Below are 21225 nucleotides of genomic sequence, written 5' to 3' on the forward strand. Positions count from 1 at the left end.
GTGGCAGCGACACTTCGATACACAGTTGTTTCTAGACGCCCTGGCAGGCGGGAGGCGTATACGCAAATGCGAAAATAGCACAACGGCCAAAGGAGTCTCCCGGGCAGCCCGCACCCCGCCGCCGGGCGTTGGCGGCCGACGGCCCCTCCCGCCCTGCAAGGCCCGCGCGCCCGACCGCGCGCGCCCGGCGGCCGCTTCCCCGCCCACCCGCCCGGCCCCGGCCCCGGCCCCGGCCCCGATTGGCGGAGGCGGCAGCGCCGGGCGCGCGCGCGCGCAAACTCCCGGATGGGCCGCGGCTTCCGGCGCGCTCCCCTCAGGCGGTAGGGGGCGCGCACCGCGGCGCCTCGGTGGGCCTGGCTCCTTTTGGGGCCTGCGCGGCCCTACCCCTGTGTGACTGCGAGGAAAATGAAGAAAGTAGCCGAGCCTGAGGGGCGGCTGTGACTCTCTGGCCGAGGTCCTTGCCGCTTTCGCCGCCTGGAGCTTCCCTCTTTTTGGGATTCCGTGCGTCGGAGCGCCCCAGTGGCCTGGCCCCGCCGGTGGAATGGTCGCCGAGGCCCACGGCGGCGGGCGTCCGCGCGCCCCGTAAACGGACGGGGGAGGCTCGAGGGGCCTCCACCCCCACGCCAGGCGAGAAAGCCCCCGGCACGAGGAGCAGGTACGGCCGGTCAGAGGGTGGTCAGTGGCGCGCCGGGGCTGTGACTTGGGTCTCCCCAGCTCGCTTTCGTCTGCAGCCTCTTTCTCCCTGCGCGCAGCCTTTGTGCGATGGTGGTGGGGGGCACGTGGCTTCGTGGCGGCTTGGCTGGCGGGAGGCCAGGTGGTCACCGCCGGGCCGCCGGGGCGGAGTTTGGGGCCCGCGCTGCTGGAGGGCGGGGGGCGGGGGTCTGCCCCGGAGCCGGAGCTGTAGGCCACGTGGGCCGGGGGCGCCCGGCGCCCGGCGGGGGGTCGGGGTGAGGAACAGGTGCCTGCCGGTCGGCGGGTCTGGACGCGACGGCGAGTGCGGGCGAGACCGGGCTGGTTCGGGCGGCAGGTTGACTCAGCTCTTCCTGATGGGCTGGTCAAGTTCGGGCACGTTCCGATTCCGCGGTCGAGGGAGCTAAGTCCCGACTTGTCTCCAGCTGGGGTTATTTAAACCTTGACTTTTCCCAGCTGCGTTCACTGGCGATGGGGCGTCGATACCTGTGTTCGTAGGCATACAGTAGGCGCTCCGGGCGGATCCAGGTAAGGACTACTGGCTTGAGTTTTCCTAGAGGCATCGGTTCTCTCCTTCACATGTGGGATTTCTGTCTCTGTTCACGGATATTTCGTTATTTCGCGTTTTTATCGTGTGTGTGTTTTTTTCCCTGCTTGTAGGCAAATGTGCAATACCAACATGTCTGTGTCTACTGACGGTGCTGTAAGCACCTCACAGATTCCAGCTTCGGAACAAGAGACCCTGGTTGGTATTTCTTTTTGTGTGTGTGTGTCGCAAGTGTAACTTTTGGAAATATTTTAGGAGGTGATCAATTCATAGTCTCCAATGATAGCTTGGCTCTTTACATGAAATTGTTTGTACGTGGCTTAGTTGCTGCTGTCCCCTGTCCCAGGCGTAACTGCGAGGAGTTGAAACGTTAGCTGCTAAATCTTTCGTCCTTCCTTCGTTAAGTTAAGTTCGAGTGTGCTTCTAAGTGTGCGTGCTGGGGTTATCTTGAGTATGTGGTAGATTTTCTCTCCTTTTTGATCCGTCAATTTTTTTTTTAATGGTTCCTAAAAGGCACAAAAACAGTTCTGGTTTGTTGTAAAGATTTTTAGGCAGAGATGTATAAAGTAAAAGCTAAAAATTCTAGTCTTCTGTTTCTTCCATGTACCCTGGTAATTTTGTCTGTTTGCTTACCTGCATATCTATTAACACGAACTTAAATCTGTGTTCCTTGCTTTTAAATTGGGATTAAGATAGAGGTGCTCTACAACTTGTACCTTTTTTAAAGAAAGAGTTCTTTGAGAGACCTTCCTTGTGTTGTTATCAGTAAATGAAATCTACAGAATTTTATTGCCTGCATAGTATTCCAGAACAAGAATATCCCATTTTTCTTTGATGTTTCTATCAATTTTTAAAAATTGCTGCTTGTTTTTGAAAATTAAAAATGGTCTTTCTCTGTATACTCGTTCCAAATGTTGAAGGTTTTGTAGAACTCGTGGGTCCTAAATTACAAACATTTGTTTGCTACTAGTAGATTGTTCACACTCCTGTCAAATTGAGTATTAGCAATCTAAATTCTTAATATATTACTGTCATTTCTTGGTAAAAGATACCGTGCTGTTTGAATTTGTGTTTCCCAAGTCTTTGGTGAAGCTAATCATCTTTTTATTTGTTAAATTATCTGTTTTATGGGATTTGCCTGTTTTTTTTTTCTGTCCATTTTTCCCCCTACTTTTTGTATTTTTCTTAATAACTTGAGTAGTTCTCTGTGTTTTGAGTGTATTTAACTGTTTATAAATGTTGAATTTAACATGTGTTCTCCCTGTTAAGATTTTTATGAAGACAAATTTGTTGGCTTTTGAATTTCCTATTCTTTGGAAGAACTCAACCATTCGAAGACTATGCAAATATGTCCCTGTATTTTAGAATTTAACAGTTTTGACATGTAGATTTTCACCATTTTCTTGAATAAAAAATTATAAATGGTGTTGTCTTTTATAGTATTTTTGGTATTGCTGCATATGTTTTAAGTCCCGTGCCAGTGGATGCCTTTCCAATACAGAGTTTTACTTTAGATTTTGTGTAATTTGAAGTTAAAATACATAAAAATTCAAGGGGTTTATTGAATTGACAGCACATATACCACTATTGAAATGATAAGAGAATGTTAGTATGGCCCCTATTCAAGGAAGGCATAAATTCATGAAGAAGAAAACATTTAGGAGAACAAAGTAATTTTTTTTAACCTCCTGAGAGTTTATGTAGTCTGAAAGTAAAGTGTGTATGGAAGCAATATTTTTAAAAAGTGATCAGAAGCTAATGATTAAATCCTACATTTGTGGTGTGTTTTGTTTTTTGATTATTAAATAATTCTTGTTCTGTTGATTATTTGGAGACAGGCAGTTTTCTTAAATTGGATTTTGAGTGTTAGATCCCACAGAGGGATGCTGTCAGAATTCAAAGTTAGACATAGGTTAGGGATATTTTGAAGAGGTATGGAGGTACCAGGCTGTGTGCTGGTTGGGCAAGCTGTAAAGGGACTTGAGGTTCGCAGATTTTGGTACAGCAACAGGAAGGGAGAAAAGAACCTAAGCTTATTACAGCCCATACCCCAACCAGTTATTTTATTCATACCCCTTGGAAAACTTCTAGATCTGGGTCAGGCAAACTGTAGCTGGGGATCAAGTTTGACCTGCTGACAATTTTTACAAAAAAAATTTTACTGGAATGCAGCCATGCCCATTGGTTTATGAAACATATGCTTTTGGGTTGGACAGACCATTTGGCATGGAAAGCTTAAAATGTTTACTGTCTGGTTCTTTACAGAAAAAAACTGGTCTCTAATCTAGTTGTAGACTCCTTGAATACAGGTCACCCTCCAACATCACCAACATAGTGCTATCTAGTGCATAGCAGAAACTCAATAAACATTTGTTAAGTAGCTATTGAAAGTAAACCAACTTAGAAGAAAATTCTGAGTTGTAGTTGAGACATGAGTTGCAGTCTGATCTACTCTTAACTATCCTTGTAATCACGGATTAGTTATTTAAAGTCTTTAGACTTCAAGGACCTAATCTATGAAGATCCATTTCAGGACCCACCCTGATTCTCCTGGATTCTCTGCTGTAGTTTACAGGACACTAATTGGCTCTGTGTAGCTTAGTAAACTCATGGCTGTCAGTCATTTATGGCTGTAAGGCAATAAGCATGTGATAGAATTAGCTGGATTGGAAAAAATAGTGGTAACAATTAGCTCCTCAGCATTTTTTCCCTCCACTCTTGATCATTTGTAGCATTTAGTTCTTAGTCTGTTACTTTTTTTTTTTTTTTTAAGATTTATTTATTTATTTGAAAGGCAGAGTTACAGAGACAGAGAGAGAGGTCTTCCATCCAATGGTTCACTTGGCTGCAAGTAGCTTCTTCTGGGTCTCCCATGTGGGTGCAGGGGCCCAAGGACTTGGCCATCTTCTGCTTTCCCAGGCCACAGCAGAGAGCTGGATTGGAAGTGGAGCAGCCAGGACCGGAACCAGTGCCCATATGGGATGCTGGCACTGCAGGCAGCGGCTTTACCCGCTACACCACAGCACCGGCCCCTAGTCTGTTACATTTAATCAAAACATTAGAACTTCTTTTTGAGATCTAACCTTGTGAAATTGTTAAATGTAATGTCTGCTGCCTTTCTTTATGGACAACTTTGTTGCAGGACTTAGAGTTTTGGAGTAATTTTGAAAGTATAATAGCATTTTTATTTCTTTATAGGTTAGACCAAAGCCATTACTTTTGAAGTTGTTAAAGTCTGTTGGTGCACAAAAAGACACTTATACCATGAAAGAGGTAAGCTGAATTGAGAGAGAGAGAGATAACTGATGCCTTGCTAGTTATGTATACAGCCATACTGTTTTTAAGACTATGGGAAAAACGGGAGAAATTTGCTACGTAGAGAGATTTTTTTTTTTCAGTAAGTAGTAACATTAAATTATGTGGTCATTTGGACTGTATTTTGAAACCGAAAATTCTAATTATATGTGTTTCATTTCTCAGCTAGGAACTCCTAAGACCGGGGGAACTCTGTGAAGGCTTTTGGCCATTTTGACCTATAAACCCATTTGGTCAGTCTTCTCAGACTGGTAACTCCTTCTCAGAATCGTGTTTTCTAATCCATGAAATGAAAAGCATAATTATCAAGCAGATATAATATTAAAGTACAGTTTTCAAATAGTAAACAAATGTAACGTGATTTTTTTCTTCCTTTTTAAAGATTTATTTATTATTTATTTTAATTTGAGAGAGAGAAGGAGCTGCCATCCACTGGTTTGTTTCCCAAATTCCTGCAACAACCAGGGCAGAGCCAGGAACTTGGCACTCAACCCAGGTCTCACGTGGATGGCAGGGACCCAGATGCTTAAGCCATCACTTGCCTGCCAGGGTCTTCACTGGGGGAAGCTAGATTAAAGTGCTGGGGCCAGGAATTGAACCCAGGCAATATGATATAGGACAGGAATGTGATGGGTGCAAGCTTTGTAACCTGCGGCTTAGTCTCTAGGTTAAACACCTGCCCCATTTGTACTTTTAAAATAAATATATTAAATACTGAAATTTAGCAGCTTATCTAATAAGTACAGTTTCAGTGTGGTAAGAAACATAAGTGATATTTTGTGGTGTTTGCCACAAGCATAATTTTTATTCATCATAAAATCATAGGTATTGCTTAATACTGTTTGATTTATTGCCTGCATTAATAGTTGAGGGAAAAGCTAAATTTCAGTTAGAAGGTAATGACAGTAAAGACGGGAATACATAGTTTTTTCCCCACCCAAATTAATGGACCCCCTGAATTCTATCCAAGGACTCCTTGGGCATCCATGGATCCCCAGGTTAAGGACTTCTGCACTAGAGATACGAGTACAATTTACTGTACTGATCTTTCTGGGATAGAGGTGAGCTGATTCATGAACATTTGTTCCATTTAATGGATACAACATTTTAATGTATTCTAGTTTAAGTTGTACACAGAAATGTGATTTTCAGTGAGAGATTGGGCCATCTTAGGCAGAAATTTGATGTGAATGAAATGTGCCTGCTCCCTATCTCTCCCACTTAGTTTATGGATTTCAGATTACTTATAACACCAGTGTTAATCTCTTGCATCAGTATAATGTGAAAGGAAGAGATTCCATACCCTTTTCCTTTTCAGGTATACTTTCATAAACTTAAGGGATGTTTGGTAGAAGGTGTGGTGGAATGAGGAGGTGAAAAGGTCATGCTTGTCAGCCATTCTTTGCAATCCATTCATCTAGGAATTTTTTTTTTTTCTTTTCTGGGCAGGGAGAGGGGGAGGGGGAATATTTTTTTTTTTAAAGATTTATTTTATTTGAAAGTCAGAGTTACACAGAGAAAGAGAGGCAGAGAGAGAGAGAGGTCTTCCATCTGCTGGTTCACTCGCCAAATGGCTGCAACGGCCGGAGCTGCGCTGATCTGGAGCCAGGAGCTTCTTTTGGGTCTCCCACGTGGGTGTGGGGGCCCAGGGACTTGGGCCATCTTCCACTGCTTTCCCAGGCCACAGCAGAGAGCTGGACTGGAAGAGGAGCAACCGGGACTAGAACCGGCGCCCATAAGGGATACCGGCACTGCAGGCAGAGGATTAACCTGCGCCATGGCGCCAGCCCCTAGGAATATTCTTTAAGGCTAGCTTTTGCTGAGCTAGTTAAGTCTATAGACAGTGCATGCACAGAAGTGCCAAGTCAAATGGTGCTTTAAGGATTGTCAGCTTGGGATCGGCCTTCCCATGATGTGATCAGTTTAGGGAATGGGTTGAACAGGAGACAGAAATGAGAGATTGATCAAGGCCATTGTAAAGACTTTGAATGCTTAGGCTAAACCATGTGACAGTAGCAGGGCATACTCAGTCTTCCCTCAGCATCCACAGGGGATTGATTACAGGACCCCTGTGGATCCGATGCTCAAGCCCCTTATGAAATGGCCTATTTGCATGTAAACTGTGCAAATCTTGTATACTTTAAATCATCTCTAGATTACTTTTAGTAACTTACCACCCTGTAAATGCTATGTAAATAGTTATTTACTGTGTTATTTAGGGACTGACAAGGAAGTAAATCTACATGGTCAGTATAGTGTTTGTTTTGTTTTTTGGTTTTTTAAAGATTTATTATTTATTTGAAAGAGTTACAGAGAGAGGTAGAGCCAAAGAGTGAGATATTCATCTGCTGGTTTCACTCCCCTAATGACTGCACTCAGTTTTGAGTTGATCTGAAGCCAGGAGCCAGAGTTTCTTCAGGTCTTTCACAAGGGTGCAGGGACCCAAGGGATTGGGCCATCTTCAGTTTGCCCAGGCCATAGCAGAGAGCTGGATTGGAAGTGGAACAGCCAGGACTCGAACCTGTGTCTATATGGGATGCTGGCACTGCAGGCAGAGGCTTTAACCCACTGTGCCACAGCACCGGCCTCCAGTATAGTGTTTTTAAAAAACATTTTTGATTTGTGTTTGTATGTTCTCTGATGCAGTTTTCAGTTACAGGGTCTTTGTCCTGGGGCAGATGGGACAATGATGAAAACAAGTGTAGGTTTGTAGAAAAAGCACGGGACTGGGAGTCTAGAAGACCTGGGATCCATTTCCTCATTTCTAAAATGTGTGAAATATCAGACGATGAGACTGTTCTTGTAAACTGCAAAATGCCATACACAGGTGATTGTTAATAGATTTGTAGCTGTATATCTTAAAAGGCATATTGCCTACTTTATCCTAGTGGATCACATGGAATATATATTAATGGCACAGGACCATTTTGATTATTAATTATAGCACAGATTATGTTGATCTTTTTGTGGGTTTTATTCACTGAAATCTTCCAAACTTATAGATATCATTGACCATTTTTTTCGTCATCCTCTTTGATGAACTTGGAGGCTATTGAGATATATGATATTCGTGACTGTTTACTATTTGGCTCCAGGTCATGGCCATATTTTAGTGGATTTTTTTGATTCTGCAACTTAGTGCTCTTATCTGTGGTTTTGCATTTTGCTGCCTTTTCCTTTCCTAAATAAGTGAGTACCTACAGACCTGGGCATGGTGAAAGCAAGGAGAAAAACTGACACATTTTAAAGTTTATTTAAATCAGAGAAGCAGTTATTTCTGCATGCATCAGATGAAAAGGTTTAAAAGTTTTTTTTAAGTATAAAGTGGTGGTAGTTCTGCATGGTTGTAGATATGGTTGTTGGTAATTAACCATTTTTAGATAAATGGGATATTAGTGAATGTATTTGAAACTAACATTTCATTTTCTTTAATGCTCTGAAATCATTTTTATTTCAGGTTATATTTTATCTTGGCCAGTACATTATGACTAAACGATTGTATGATGAGAAGCAACAACATATTGTGTATTGTTCAAATGATCTTCTTGGAGATTTGTTTGGAGTGCCAAGCTTCTCTGTGAAAGAGCACAGGTAAATTTTTCAGTTTAGTCCTTTGTGAAAAAGCCAGCTGGGCAAAATATGCCAGTTTCCCTCTACCTTCAGCCCCTTTTGTGAGAGAAAAGTTGTTATTTATATTTATCTATATATATATATATATATATAAAGCAATGCAGAAATTTAATTTTTTTTAAGACTTATTTATTCATTTGAAAGTCAGGGACAGAAAGATCTTCCATCCTTTGGTTGACTCCCCAGATGGCCACAACAGTTGAGGCTGAGCCAGGCCAAAACCAGGAGCCAAGAGCTTCCTTCAGGTCTCCCACGTGGGTAGCAGACTATCTTCTGCTGCTTTTCCCAGGCTGTTAGCAGCGAGCTGGAAATGGAGCAGCCAGGACACGTACTGGCGCCCATGTGGGATGCTGGTGTTGCAACAGGCTGCTTTACCAGCTTTGCCACAATGCCAGCCCCAGAAATTTAATTTCTTAGCGCTCTAGCACACTATTTGAGAACCTAAGTTCTGGAATCCCTAAAACTTTGAGAGTTAATTGAATTGTTTACTAGCCATGTGGCTTGGTAAACCTTAGTTTTAATATGGATAATATAAATACCTTGTGGAGGTTATAAATAGCTCATGAAGAGATGTATAAAAAGAGTAGTGTTTGGGACATAGAAAACATTAAAATATTAGCCACTTCCAAAGGCAGCCTTTATACCACCATGTGGTAAAGGCATAAATGTGAACCTTAGTTAACTTTGGAAATTATTTTCTTTTTTTAAAAGATTAATTTTTTATTTATTTGAAAGACCAACAATGTGGGACAGAGAGAGAAAGATGTCTATCTTCCGTCCTCTGGTTCACTCCCCAAGTGGCCACAGTGAGGAACTTGGAGCTTCTTGCCTGTCTTCCATGTGGGAGAGCCCAAGCACGTGGGCCATCTTCTGCTTTTCCCAGGTGCATTAGCAGGGAGCTGGATTGGAAGTGGAGCAGCCAGGGCTTGAACTGGCACCCATATGGGATGCCAGCGTCACAGGGGGAGGCTTAACCTGGTATGCCAGAACCCTGGCCCTGGAAATCATTTTCTTTGCTACATATCATTATGTCACTTAGCCAAATTTAACCCAGATAACCTTTCTGGAATTATTCTACTGGGAACTGAATATGTTTTCAGTTTCTCCCCTTACACTGTAATTTCTAGTCCCATTTAGTTTAGCAAAGTCAGTTTGTGTTGAGCATTGACATCAGTGTCTTAATAAATTGGGTGGACACTATTTGTCTGAGACAACTGGATTTACTAGTATTTACTCCTCAGTATAATCAAAGATGCTAATTAAAAGAGTGCTTTTAACTTTAAAACAGCTGTATTACTGTTAACATGTATTCATTATTGAACCTTAGGAAAAGGCAGAAAACTAAGATGAGGAGGGGGAAAAAAGTCACTGTAATTTGTCACCAAAAGTTACTTATTTTTATATTATGTGCAGTTGTATGTTTTAACCTAGTTGGGAGCAGTGTGTATTAATGTGTGTGTGTGTGTGTGTGTGTGTGAAATTTGAAAGGCACAGCTAAGAAAAAATCATCTATCTGCTGGTTCACTCCCCAAATGTCTGCAACAGCTAGGGCTGGGCTAGGCAGAAGCCAGAAGCCAGGAGCCAGGAGCCAGGAGCTCCATTCTAGTCTCCCACATTTGTGGCAGAGATCTGAATACTTGAGCCATCATCTACTACCTCCCAGGATGCATTAGCAGGAAGCTAGACCTAAAGCAGAGTAGCCAGTACCTGAACCAGACACTTTGGTATGGGATGCGGATGTCCCAAGTGGTGGCACAGTGCCTGCCCACCCCATATAATTTTTTATAATATTATGTATTTTTTATTTTTTAAGGCAGAGTTAGGGAGAGGCAGAGAGAGATCTTCCATTCGCTGGTTCACTCCCCAAAGGCCGCAGTGGCCGGAGCTGGGCCCATCTGAAGCCAGGAGCCTGGACCTTTTTCTGGGTCTCCCATGTGGGTGCAGGGGCCCAAGGACTTGGGCCGTCTTCTGCTTTCACAGACCACAGCAGAGAGCTGCATCGGAAGAGGAGCAGTGGGGACTTGAACCGGTGCCATATGGGATGCCGGCGCTTTAGGCCAGGGCTTTAACCCGCTGCGCCACAGCGCCACCCCCTCCCCATATAATTTTTAAAAATATATTTGTTGGCCGGCGCCGCGGCTTAATAGGCTAATCCTTCACCTTGCAGCGCCGGCACACCGGGTTCTAGTCCTGGTTGGGGCGCCGAATTCTGTCCCGTTTGCCCCTCTTCCAGGCCAGCTCTCTGCTGTGGCCTGGGAAGGCAGTGGAAGATGGCCCAAGTGGTTGGGCCCTGCACCCCATGGGAGACCAGGAGAAGCACCTGGCTCCTGCCATGGGATCAGCGCGGTGCACCAGCCGTGGCGGCCATTGGAGGGTGAACCAACGGCAAAAGGAAGACCTTTCTCTGTCTCTCTTCTCTCACTATCCACTCTGCCTGTCAAAAAATAAAAATAAAAAAATATATATATATTTATTAATTTGAGGGAGTGAGCTTCGATCTGGCTTACTGGGGCTTGGCCAAGTCCAAAGCTAGGAGCCAGGAACTCAATCCAAGTCTCCTCCTTGGGTGGCATGAACTCAATTGCTTGAGCAATTATCTTTTCCTTTATTAAGATTTATTTTGTGTATTTGACAGGCACAGTGACAGGGAGAGGCAAAGATTTTCCATCTCCTGATTCACTCTCCAATTGGCAACAATGGCTGGGGCTGGATCAGGAGCCTGGAACTCCATCCAGTTCTATATGGGTGTCAGGGGCCCCAGTACTTGGGTTATCTTCCACTGCCTTCCCAGGTGCATTAGTAGGATGCTGGATCAGAAGCAGAACAGCTGGGGCTTGAATTGGTCCTCCAGTAGGGGTGCCATGGCAGCGGCCCCATTTCTGAGATTATCTGCAACTTGAGTTCTAATATTGAGAGATAAGAAACTGGGTTATTACTGTCTTGTGAAAGGATTTGAGTATGAGTATTGATTTGGAAGATGGGATTTTTAATTGCTGTACTGTCATTCCTAGGAGTGAAAAGAGAAAATTGGGGATAATGCTTTCTGCTGAACCTGGAGAATTAGAAGTAACAACTTGTGACAAATAAGCATTCTCTAAAATATTTAAGAATAATTGATAAAAGTACCGTGACATCAGGGAACACTGGAATAAATGAATTGTCTTCTTATAGACTATAAGCTTCGTGAGGGCAGAGATTTCTTTTTTCATTTTATTTTTCCTATCTATGGCAGTGACTTCATATTAGATCTGTTTTATTAAGTGAATGAGTATTGCTTTTTCTTTTTTTAAAAGATTTATTAACTTATTAGAAAGGCAGAGGGGGGGGGTCTTTTATCCACTAGTTCACTCCCCAGATGGCCTCAACGGCCAGAACTGGGCCAATCGGGAGCCAAGAGCCAGGAGCTACTTCCAGGTCTCCCACATGGGTGCAGGGGCCCAAACACCTTCTGCTGCTTTCCCAGACCATTAGCAGAGAGCTGGATCAGAAGTGGGAGCAGCTGGGACTTGAACAGGCACCCATATGGGTTGCTGGCACTGGAGGCAGTGGTTTTACCCACTATACCATAGTGCCGGCTCCTGCTTTGTTTTTAGTAAGTGTTGAGGTCAAGAAAGAACCCATTCTTGGGCAAGTGTTGTAGCACAGTGAGTTAAGCAGCCGCCAGGGACGCCCATATCCATTACTGCAGTCCCTGGACTTGAGTCCCATCTTCTGATCCAGCTTCCTGCTAATGGGCATCCTTGGAGGCAGCAGATGATGGCTCAAGTACTGCTGTTTCTACCATGTGTGTGCATGCAAATGCCTGTTACTGGCATTTGGGGGGTGAATCAGTGGATGGAAGATCTTCTTTTCTCTTTCTCTGTCACTGTATTTCAGAAACAAGAAAGAAAAAGAAATACCATAAGGTGATTGGCCCCAAAGTTGATAGAAGTCAAGATTATAATGAAGTTTCCATGTAGTGTATTTTGTATAACTACTACTGTTGTAGGCAGTTTGCTTATAATCAGAGTTAGAAAATTTCTCTTTAAAAGTGAGTATGCTAACTTGCCTTTTTCTTGCACATACATTCCATGCACATTTCAGGCAATACAGAAGTAAAATCTTTCAGCTAATGAGAACTTAGTGATTATCAAAAGTAGCTGTAAATAATCATTGTGCTACTAATTATTTTTTTAGAGCCTAGAAACTTGATAGTGATACAATTTGTAAATAGTGATTTAAAGTATAAGTTTGAGTATGTCCAGTAGTTCTTAATACTCATTTTAAAGTCTGGTTAAATTCAGTTTAATAAATTTTTGAGATGAACGTCTCTTTTTTTTTTTCCCCCCTACAAGGAAAATATATACAATGATCTACAGAAACTTGGTAGTAGTCAATCAGCAGGGTAAGTTAATTTTGAACACCATAAACATGCATCATAAAAACATTTCAAAGACTTTATATATGTGCCTATATTTATAATTTTGTTTCTCCTAAAAGTTGCTTAAATGATATATTACAGGTTAAGTTTGCCTTACCTGGAATGCTTGGTACCAGAAGTTTTTTCGTTTTTTTAAAATTGTGGAGTAGTTGCATATACATAGTGAGGTATCTTAGGGTGGGCTTCAAGTCTAAATACAGTTCATTTATGTTTCATGGACTCCTTTTACATACAACCTGAAGGTAATTTCATAGCTCGCTCTTTTTTTTTTTTTTAGTGTGCTTGTGACATTTGACTGTGACCCATTGTGTGAGATCAGATGTGGAATTTTCCACCTGTGGTTTTGTGTTGGTGCTCAACAAGGTTGAGATTTTGGAGCATTTTGGATTTTAGATTTTTACATTATGAGTGTTCAACCTGTAATTAAAACAAAAGTGATAAATGTGATCGGAAGAAATACACATAAACTAGAACAGCATAATACTAAGATTCTAATATAAAGTTGAATAGCCTGTTACATCACTTTAGGCCTTGGGATATCTGAGTAAGGATTTGTTTTGAAAGTAGATAATCTGAAAAGCTCCTTCTTAAATGAGTGAACAGACCTTGAGAAATGTGTTGAAAGGTTTTGGGGAGTAATACAGTTACCTAGTACTGGTAGATAGTACAATTTGGAACTTTATACCTGTTTTTGTAGGTAAATGACATTTTAATTCCTTCTGTGCCATTAATTGGTCATTTTTAGACTTGCATTTATTAACTTATTTTTTTTGAGTCGTGTTTTCAGTAATGAAAGCACTAGTCTTGATTTAGAAAGATGGCACATGTATATAGAAGGGCATGTCAGAAAAATTCTTTGTATATAGTGATGTGTACTAATAAGTTTAATACACCACTCTGGGAAAAGCCTGATTCGTAGTGACTGCAGATTTCCATAGTATAAATACTCCCATTTTCAGGTTGCAAACATGTAAATGGGAAGAGACAGTGCTGGTAGGAGCTGCAGCAACATTACAGCCCTTCTGAAGCCTAGATCCCAGAACAAGTTGACCACTCCCTTGTGGCACTATTCCATGTTTAGATTTTTTTTTTTTTTTAATATTTGTTTGTATTTCTGTTTTCTGTCCTCTTCAGATTTGAATTCAGTATGGCACAACATAGTAGTTTATTAACAGTATTTAGTATTTGTGTAGAATTGAATACATTGCAAAGTTAGAATTTAAAAAGGCATTATCAGCCCAGAATAAAACTAATAATGAGGCTGGTGACTTGGAATTTTATTGTTTTAAATCGCTTTGTGAAATGAAGTTATGGCAAAATATACAATTACAGTGTCTGTAAATACTGTTAGTTATGTGAAGTATGTGTCTCTGGTCTGTTTACTCATTCATTTAAATAAACCTTGGTAGATAACTAGGGAAATTAATGAAATATTAACCTGTAGGCTACTTTTATTATTCTGAACTTGTTTTAGGTATAGAATTAACTTTACAACTCATTGGCTTTCAATCTTATTTTACCTAGTATTTCCTTTTTATTACATTAATTGTGATGTTTCTTATATATTAAAAAATAATTTCTGGGTTATATAATTCATCTATATGTACAACTTAAAATTGGTATGTTGCTTTATCTGCAGTAGAAGAAAGTAATATGTGATACAGTAAAGTATAATTTCAAAATGTTAATGCTTAGGCATGACTTCATTATTAAAATGAAAATGTTTCCAAGGAAGAGGAGTCAAGTGCAGTCTAAATCTGTCTACCCAGATTACTTTAATTTGAGGTCATTATTGTCCAACTCTGTTCACCTTCCTAAAGTTTCTTTGTTGGTAAATGCACCATCCATTTATTTACCCATGGTCGAAACTTGGAATTGTCTTAACTCCTTTCTCCTTTGCCTTGTGTATCAGACACTAGGTCTTTTTAGTTTTTTAATTTGTCTGGACTTGATCTGTTTTCCCTGCCGTAATTATGGCTTTATTTTTTTCATGTGTGTTATTGCAGTTTGTTGTCTAATACTGGTTTCCCTGCCTCTGCCCTCTTCAGTTTTACTGGAGGAGTTATTCTTCTGCTTAAAATGATAATTTAGGGGTTTATTACAGCCCTCAGGATCAGTTTTATTTCTTGGACTAAAATTTTGTTTAGTGGTGAATGGGTTGTTTCAGGGAAGATTCTGAAGTATCACCTGGGAGGACTGCCTTGATGGGGGGATGATGTCAAGAGTGCTGCTTGTTGAATGCTTGTGCTGTGGGCTAGAAGCACAGGACCCTTTGCAATTTCACCCTGCTTCCATTCCAGTAACAGTGAGCTACCTGTTGTTCCCTCTGACTGTGACTGGTTTGCGTCTGGATGTTTACCCATGTGGTGTTCCTTTAGTTTGAAATGGCTTTTCTGTGGTCTGAAATGGCATATTCTGTGTATTATGAAACTTTTCCTGATTCTTCAATCCTTAACCCCTCCCGTGTCACTGCCTGATTGTTCCTTTTTCTCTGCTAATTTATCTTTTAATACTTTAATATGTCTATTATACTTCATTGTCATACTTCTGTATAACTTGTGTTTCACAGAAGAATTGCCTTATTTATGTCTGTATTTAGTATGGCGATGGCACCTGGGAAGTGTTAATTTTTGTTTGAAGGAAAAATTGTAAAAGATATTTGTGTTAGACTGGTGTCTATTAAATAACCCTTTTCTTTCCTAGATTGTAAAATTGTAATTTTTTTGTTGTTTTTTCAGAACCATCAGATTCAAGTACATCTGTGAGTGAGAACAGGTGTCACCTTGAAGGTGGGAATGATCAAAAGGTAATCTTCAAAGCAGTTTCTCATTCTAGTACAATGTGTATTGAAAATTGGAAAGGTTACATAAAACAAGTTTTCAGCTTCCTGGTATTACAGATTTATTTATTTATTTATTTTTTTAAATACTTAGGACCCTGATCAGGAGCTGCAGGAAGAGAAACCTTCGTCTTCAAGTTTGGTTTCTAGACCATCTACCTCATCCAGAAGGAGAGCAATTAGTGAGACAGGTATATCATTTGATTGTGTGTTTGGCTTGTTCAGACAGCTTTTCACCGATCTTCATTTAATGGAATTAGTGCTTTTAGGCTTAAGTAAATTGTTCTGCTTTGGTTTAAATGAATGAATTTCTGAGTTTCATTCTTGTTTTTATGATTTTATTTGGTTTATAAATTGCATATGCGGCAACACTTTTCTGATGGGCTATAGTGAAGTGCTCCATGTGCCTTGCCAGCATTTATAGCCAGCTCTCTTGTTAGGGCAGTAGGCAACAGATAAAGTATACTTTTGCCTTTATTCTTAGTCATAGTAGTGGTTAAGACATTTTAAAATTGGTTTTAATAAGTGCTAGAACATACTGATGACTTTTAAAGCAGAAGATAAATAGCATCTTAGAAGTCAAGAATATGAAGTAAAACAGCTGAACATTTTTTTCAAAGAGAAGATAATAGAGACTTGCTTCGTCAAAAGTTGTAGTAACTAAGACTGAATAATTCAAGTGAAGGAAGAGTTAGACCAGTGAAGAAGACTAAATGAACCCAGATTGGAGTCTTGTAAATGAGGGCTGGGAACAGTAAGGGAAGAAGCTGTCTTATTAGTTATTTGGGCAAAAAAAAAAATCAAGTCACTCCATACCTTAGGTCAAAATGAATTCTAAAAAACCTTAACAGATGAATGAAAAAGGTTACAATGTATTTGACATATAGTCAGTCACTTTAAATTTGACATTGTTGGTATCTATTACATAAAAAGTTCTAAAAATCAATAAGAAAAATACTAAATTCAGATAAAATTATATGAACAGAAATTTCTCTTAGTAAATACCTTTGAGGAGGGGGTGAATTTTGAGATTTAGTTTTTAAAATAATAAAAAATGCAAAAAAGGGTATCTTTTTTGGTCTCAATTAGTAAAGATAATGTATCTTACTCATTTTCCATAACTAGAGAGTTCTTAACCATTATGTGAGCAACTTCCTTTCTGGCACTAGGTTAATCCTCTGCCTGCGGTGCCAGCATCCCATATGGGTGCTGGGTTCTAGTCCCGGTTGCTCCTCTTCCAGTCCAGCTCTCTGCTGTGGCCCAGGAAGGCAGTGGACGATGGCCCAAGTGTTTGGGCGCCTGCAGCCCGTGTGGGAGACCAGGAAGGAGCACCTGGCTCCTGGCTTCGGATCGGCATAGCTCTGGCCATAGTGGCCATTTGAGGGGTGAACCAACAGAGGGAAGACCTTTCTGTCTGTCTGTCTCACTGTCTAACTCTATGTGTCAAATAAAAAAATTCCAAGGTTGATGTGTAGATAATGACAGTATTTATAAGGAAAGCATACCCCATATGATGGTAGAGATTGTCATTACTATCATGTAGACCCTTGCCTGGGCCACTTGTCTGCCTCTGCAGCAGCTTTTGGATTCTCTGCTTCTGTTCTTGCTCTTGCTGTTCTTTTGTATGTTACCAAAAGGAATTTTAAAAAGGCAGATTGGGTGGTTTTACTTCCCCACTTTGTTCCTTTGATTACTTACTATTGGTCTTCAAATAAAGTATATTTTTATCTTGGCCTAAAAGTCCCCTCCTTAACTGTTTCAGCTGCACTGAATGATGGTTCCTCAGACAAGTCAAACTCCTGGCTGCTTTAAGGCCATTTGCTGTGCTCTTTTTCTTTCTTCCAGAAGTACTTCCACCCCAACCCTTAGAGACTAGCTCCTTTTCTGTTGTTGCTTAAATGGGACTCTCAGAGAGGTGCTTTAACCACTCAGAAAAAGTAGGTCCTTTGACCTTTTTTGCTTAGTGCTGTGTTTGTGTACTTCATTTTTTAAAAGTTTATTTGGGGGGCCGGCACCGCGGCTCACTAGGCTAATCCTCCGCCTAGCGGCGCCGGCACACCGGGTTCTAGTCCCAGTTGGGGCGCCAGATTCTGTCCCAGTTGCCCCTCTTCCAGGCAAGCTCTCTGCTGTGGCCAGGGAGTGCAGTGGAGGATGGCCCAGGTGCTTGGGCCCTGCACCCCATGGGAGACCAGGAAAAAGCACCTGGCTCCTGGCTCCTGCCATCGGATCAGTATGGTGCGCCGGCCGCAGCGTGCTGGGCGCGGCGGCCATTGGAGGGTGAACCAACGGCAAAGGAAGACCTTTCTCTCTGTCTCTCTCTCTCACTGTCCACTCTGCCTGTCAAAAAATTAAAAAAAAAAAAAAAAAGTTTATTTGGGGACCAGCGCTGTGGTGTAGTAGGCTGAGCCTCTGCCTGCAGTGCTGATATCCCATGTGGGCGCTGGTTTGTGTCCCAGCTGTTCCTCTTCTGATCCAGCTCTGTTCTTAGGCCTGGGAAAGCAGTGGAGGATGGCCCAAGTGCTTGGGCCCTGAATATGCATTGGAGACCAGGAAGAAGCTCCTGGCTTTGGATTGGCTCAGCTCTGGCTGTTGTGGCCAATTGGGGATGAACCAGTCAGTGGATGGAAGACTTTTCTCTTCCTCCCTCCCTCTATCTTTAACTCTACTTTTGAAGTAAATTAATAAAATCTTTAAAAAAAAAAGTTTAATTGAAAGGCAGAATGACGCAGGGTAGCGGAGAGAGACAGAGGAGGAGATCTATTCACTGGTTTGCTCCCTAAATAACTGCAACATTTGGGGCTGGACCAGGCTCAAGCCAGGAGCTAGAACTTCATGTGGGACTCCCAAATTCTTAGGCCATAATCTGCTGTTTTCCTAGGTGTGTTAGCAGGGAGCTGATTGGAAGCAGAGCAGCTGGGATGCAAACCAGCACTCTGATATGGGATGCCGGTGTTGCAGGCAGTGGCTTAACCTGTTGTGCCACAACTCTACCCTTTTACTTTCTTGAACTTAACTATAACTTGGTTGGTTAAGTTTTGGTTTCCTTGCTATAAGCTTCCTTTGGCAATGGGAATGATGGCTAACTTTATTTTTGTATACCTCTTGCCTAGTACTGTGACAGATGTGAAGTGATGTTCAAATTTGTCTACTTAAATGTTTCAGTTACGATGAATAGTGTATGAACCTATGTCATAGATAACCATATTCTTCAGCCATTAAGAATAATATGGGGCCGGTGCCTATGACTCCAGCATCCCATATGGGTGATGGTTCATGTCCTGACTGCTCCACTTATGATCCAGTTCCCTGCTAATGTGTCTGGAAAGCAGTGGAAGATGGCCCAAGTGCTTGGGCCCCTGCCACTCTTGTGGGGAAACTCTATGAAGCTCCTGGCTCTTGGCTTTGGCCTGGTCTGGCCCTGGCCATTGTATCCATTTAGGGAGTGAAGCAGTAGATGAAAGCTAGCTCTCCCTCCCTCTCTGTAATTCTTTCAAAGTAAATAAATCTTAAAAAAAAAGGGGGGGGGGTGGTATGATGGAACAAAGACAAAAATAAAAACCTTGCTGGTTAAGCCCATCATATTTGTCATCTTGAACATAAAAAAGATATCATCAGTAGACTCTTTATTACCATTTATGTCTAGTAGAATTAAATGCCAGTGGGCCTCCTAGGCATCTGTTTAAGCCTGTCTCTCTGTCTCCCACTCTGACTCTGACTTGCCAATAAATAAGTAAATCTTTAATTTATTTTGTATTCTTTAAAAAGATTTTATCTATTTGAGATAGTTACAGACAGAGGGAGAGACAGAGAGAAGGGTCTTCCATCCACTGGTTCACTCCCCAAATGCCCACAACAGCCAGAGCTAGTCCAATCAGAAGCCAGGAGCCAGGAGCTTCCTATGGGTCTCCCATGCTGGTGTAGGGGCCCAAGTACTTGGACCTTCTTCTTTCCCAGGCCATAGCAGAGTTGGATTAGAAGAGGAGCAGCCAGGATGTGAACCGGTGCCCACATGGGGACGCCATTGTCACAGGTTGAGATTCAGCCCACTATGCCAGAGAGCCGGCCCCATAATTTTTTTTTTTTTTTTTTTTTTTTTTTTACAGGCAGAGTTAGACAGTGAGAGACAGAGAGAAAGGTCTTCCTTTGCCGTTGGTTCACCCCCCAGTGGCTGGTGCGCTGCGCCGCGCCGATCAGGAGCCAGGTGCTTCTCCTGGTCTCCCATGCGGGTGCAGGGCCCAAGCACCTGGGCCATCCTCCACTGCACTCCCTGGCCACAGCAGAGAGCTTGCCTGGAAGAGGGGCAACCAGGACAGAATTCGGTGCCCCGACCGGGACTGGAACCCGGTGTGCTGGCGCTGCAGGCAGAGGATTATTAGCCTATTGAGCCGCGGCGCCGGCCCCATAAATAGATCTTAAAAAGAATACAGACAGTGGGTGTTGTGGTGCAGCCGGGTAAACCATCACTTGGGACACCAGAGAGGGCCAGGTTCAAGTTCTGACTATATTGCTGCAAATCCAGCTTCCTGCTAATGCATCTTAGGAGGCAGCAGATCATGGATGGCTCAAGTGCTTGGGCTGAGATGGAGTTTCTGGCCCCTCTAGTTAGCCTGGCTCCACCTTGCTGTGGTGGGCATTTGGGGAATGAACCAGCAGGTGGAATATACCTCTCTCTATGTCTTTCAGATGGATGAAAACAGATAAACACTAAAAATAACAATATTTAAGAAAAACCCACAAAATAAACATACAGTGTGATTCAGATTTTTTTAAAAATTTAAATAGCTAAATTTAAACAATGATCATACCCTAAAATATTAGTAATCTGTCAGTAGTAGCATTAAACGTAACTTATATGTATGCATTCTCTTAATTAGATTTCTGCAGTAATATATAAGTTTAATCAGAAAACTCTCAAATATATGATTTTTGAAGATTTATTTATTTATTTGAAAGGCAGAGTTAGAGAAATCTTCTGTCAGTTAACTCCTGAAATGACTGCAAGAGCCAGGGCTGGGCTGATCCGGAGCCAGGAGCTTCTTCGGATTCTCCCACATAGGTGGCAGGGGCCAAAGACTTGGGCCATCTCCCACTGCTTTCCTGGGCACATTGGCAGGGAGCTGGGTTAGAAGTGGAACAGCTGGGACTCAAACTAGCGCTCATATAGGATGCTGCCATTTCCAGCAGGAGCCTTACCCACTTAGCTACAATGCCAGCCCTCAAATGCATTTTTCTTTTTGTAAGAAATGTTCAATTCCTTTATAAAACATTAGTTACCTTTTTTTTTTTTTTAAAGATTTATTCATTTAGAGGCAGAGAGAGAGAGATCTTCCATACAATGGTTCACTCCCCAGTTGGCCACAACAGCTGGAGCTGTGCTGATCCAAAGCCAGGAACCTCCTCCAGGTCTCCCATGTGGCTTCAGGGGCCCAAGGACTTGGGCCATCTTCTGCTTTCCCAGGCCATAACAGAGAGCTGGATGGGAAGTGGAGCAGCCGGGTCTCAATCTGGTGCCAATATGGGATGCTGGTGCTTCAGGCCAGGGCGTTAACCCACTGCATCACAGCGCTGGCCCCAGTTACCATTTTTTTTAACATTCAGTGGCAACATGTATATTCAGTTTACAGGCATCAGCAAATCAGTAATTCCTAATACATGGACAATACAAATTTATTTATGACGATTTATTTATTTATGTGGAAGGCAGATATTCCATCTGCTAGTTTATTCCCCCTAGTGGCTGCAGTGGCCAGGCCTGATCCAGATAAAAGGAAGGAGCCAGGAACT

General features: G+C 42.2%; 1 protein-coding gene across 12 annotated transcripts in view; it reads left to right on the plus strand.

The window, feature by feature from the left end:
* Window positions 1-21225, plus strand: part of LOC100340389 (solute carrier family 35 member E3) — a 74227-nt gene that overhangs the window by 41569 nt on the left and 11433 nt on the right. For 2 of the 12 annotated variants that reach the window (XM_051846423.2, XM_070052592.1), the window contains 7 exons: window positions 1147-1218; window positions 1351-1435; window positions 4436-4510; window positions 8010-8143; window positions 12517-12566; window positions 15341-15408; window positions 15536-15632. In XM_051846423.2, the coding sequence (XP_051702383.1) occupies window positions 1147-1218; window positions 1351-1435; window positions 4436-4510; window positions 8010-8143; window positions 12517-12566; window positions 15341-15408; window positions 15536-15632 (581 nt within the window). Of the gene's footprint in view, window positions 1-244; window positions 656-1146; window positions 1219-1350; window positions 1436-4435; window positions 4511-4717; window positions 4904-5522; window positions 5614-8009; window positions 8144-12516; window positions 12567-15340; window positions 15409-15535; window positions 15633-21225 lie in introns of those variants that run through there. The other 10 variants (XM_070052595.1, XR_011380154.1, XM_070052594.1 and 7 more) reach the window with 10 other exon arrangements.

This window comes from Oryctolagus cuniculus, chromosome 11 (genome assembly GCF_964237555.1).
Source record: "Oryctolagus cuniculus chromosome 11, mOryCun1.1, whole genome shotgun sequence".
NCBI classification, from domain to species: Eukaryota; Metazoa; Chordata; class Mammalia; order Lagomorpha; family Leporidae; genus Oryctolagus; species Oryctolagus cuniculus.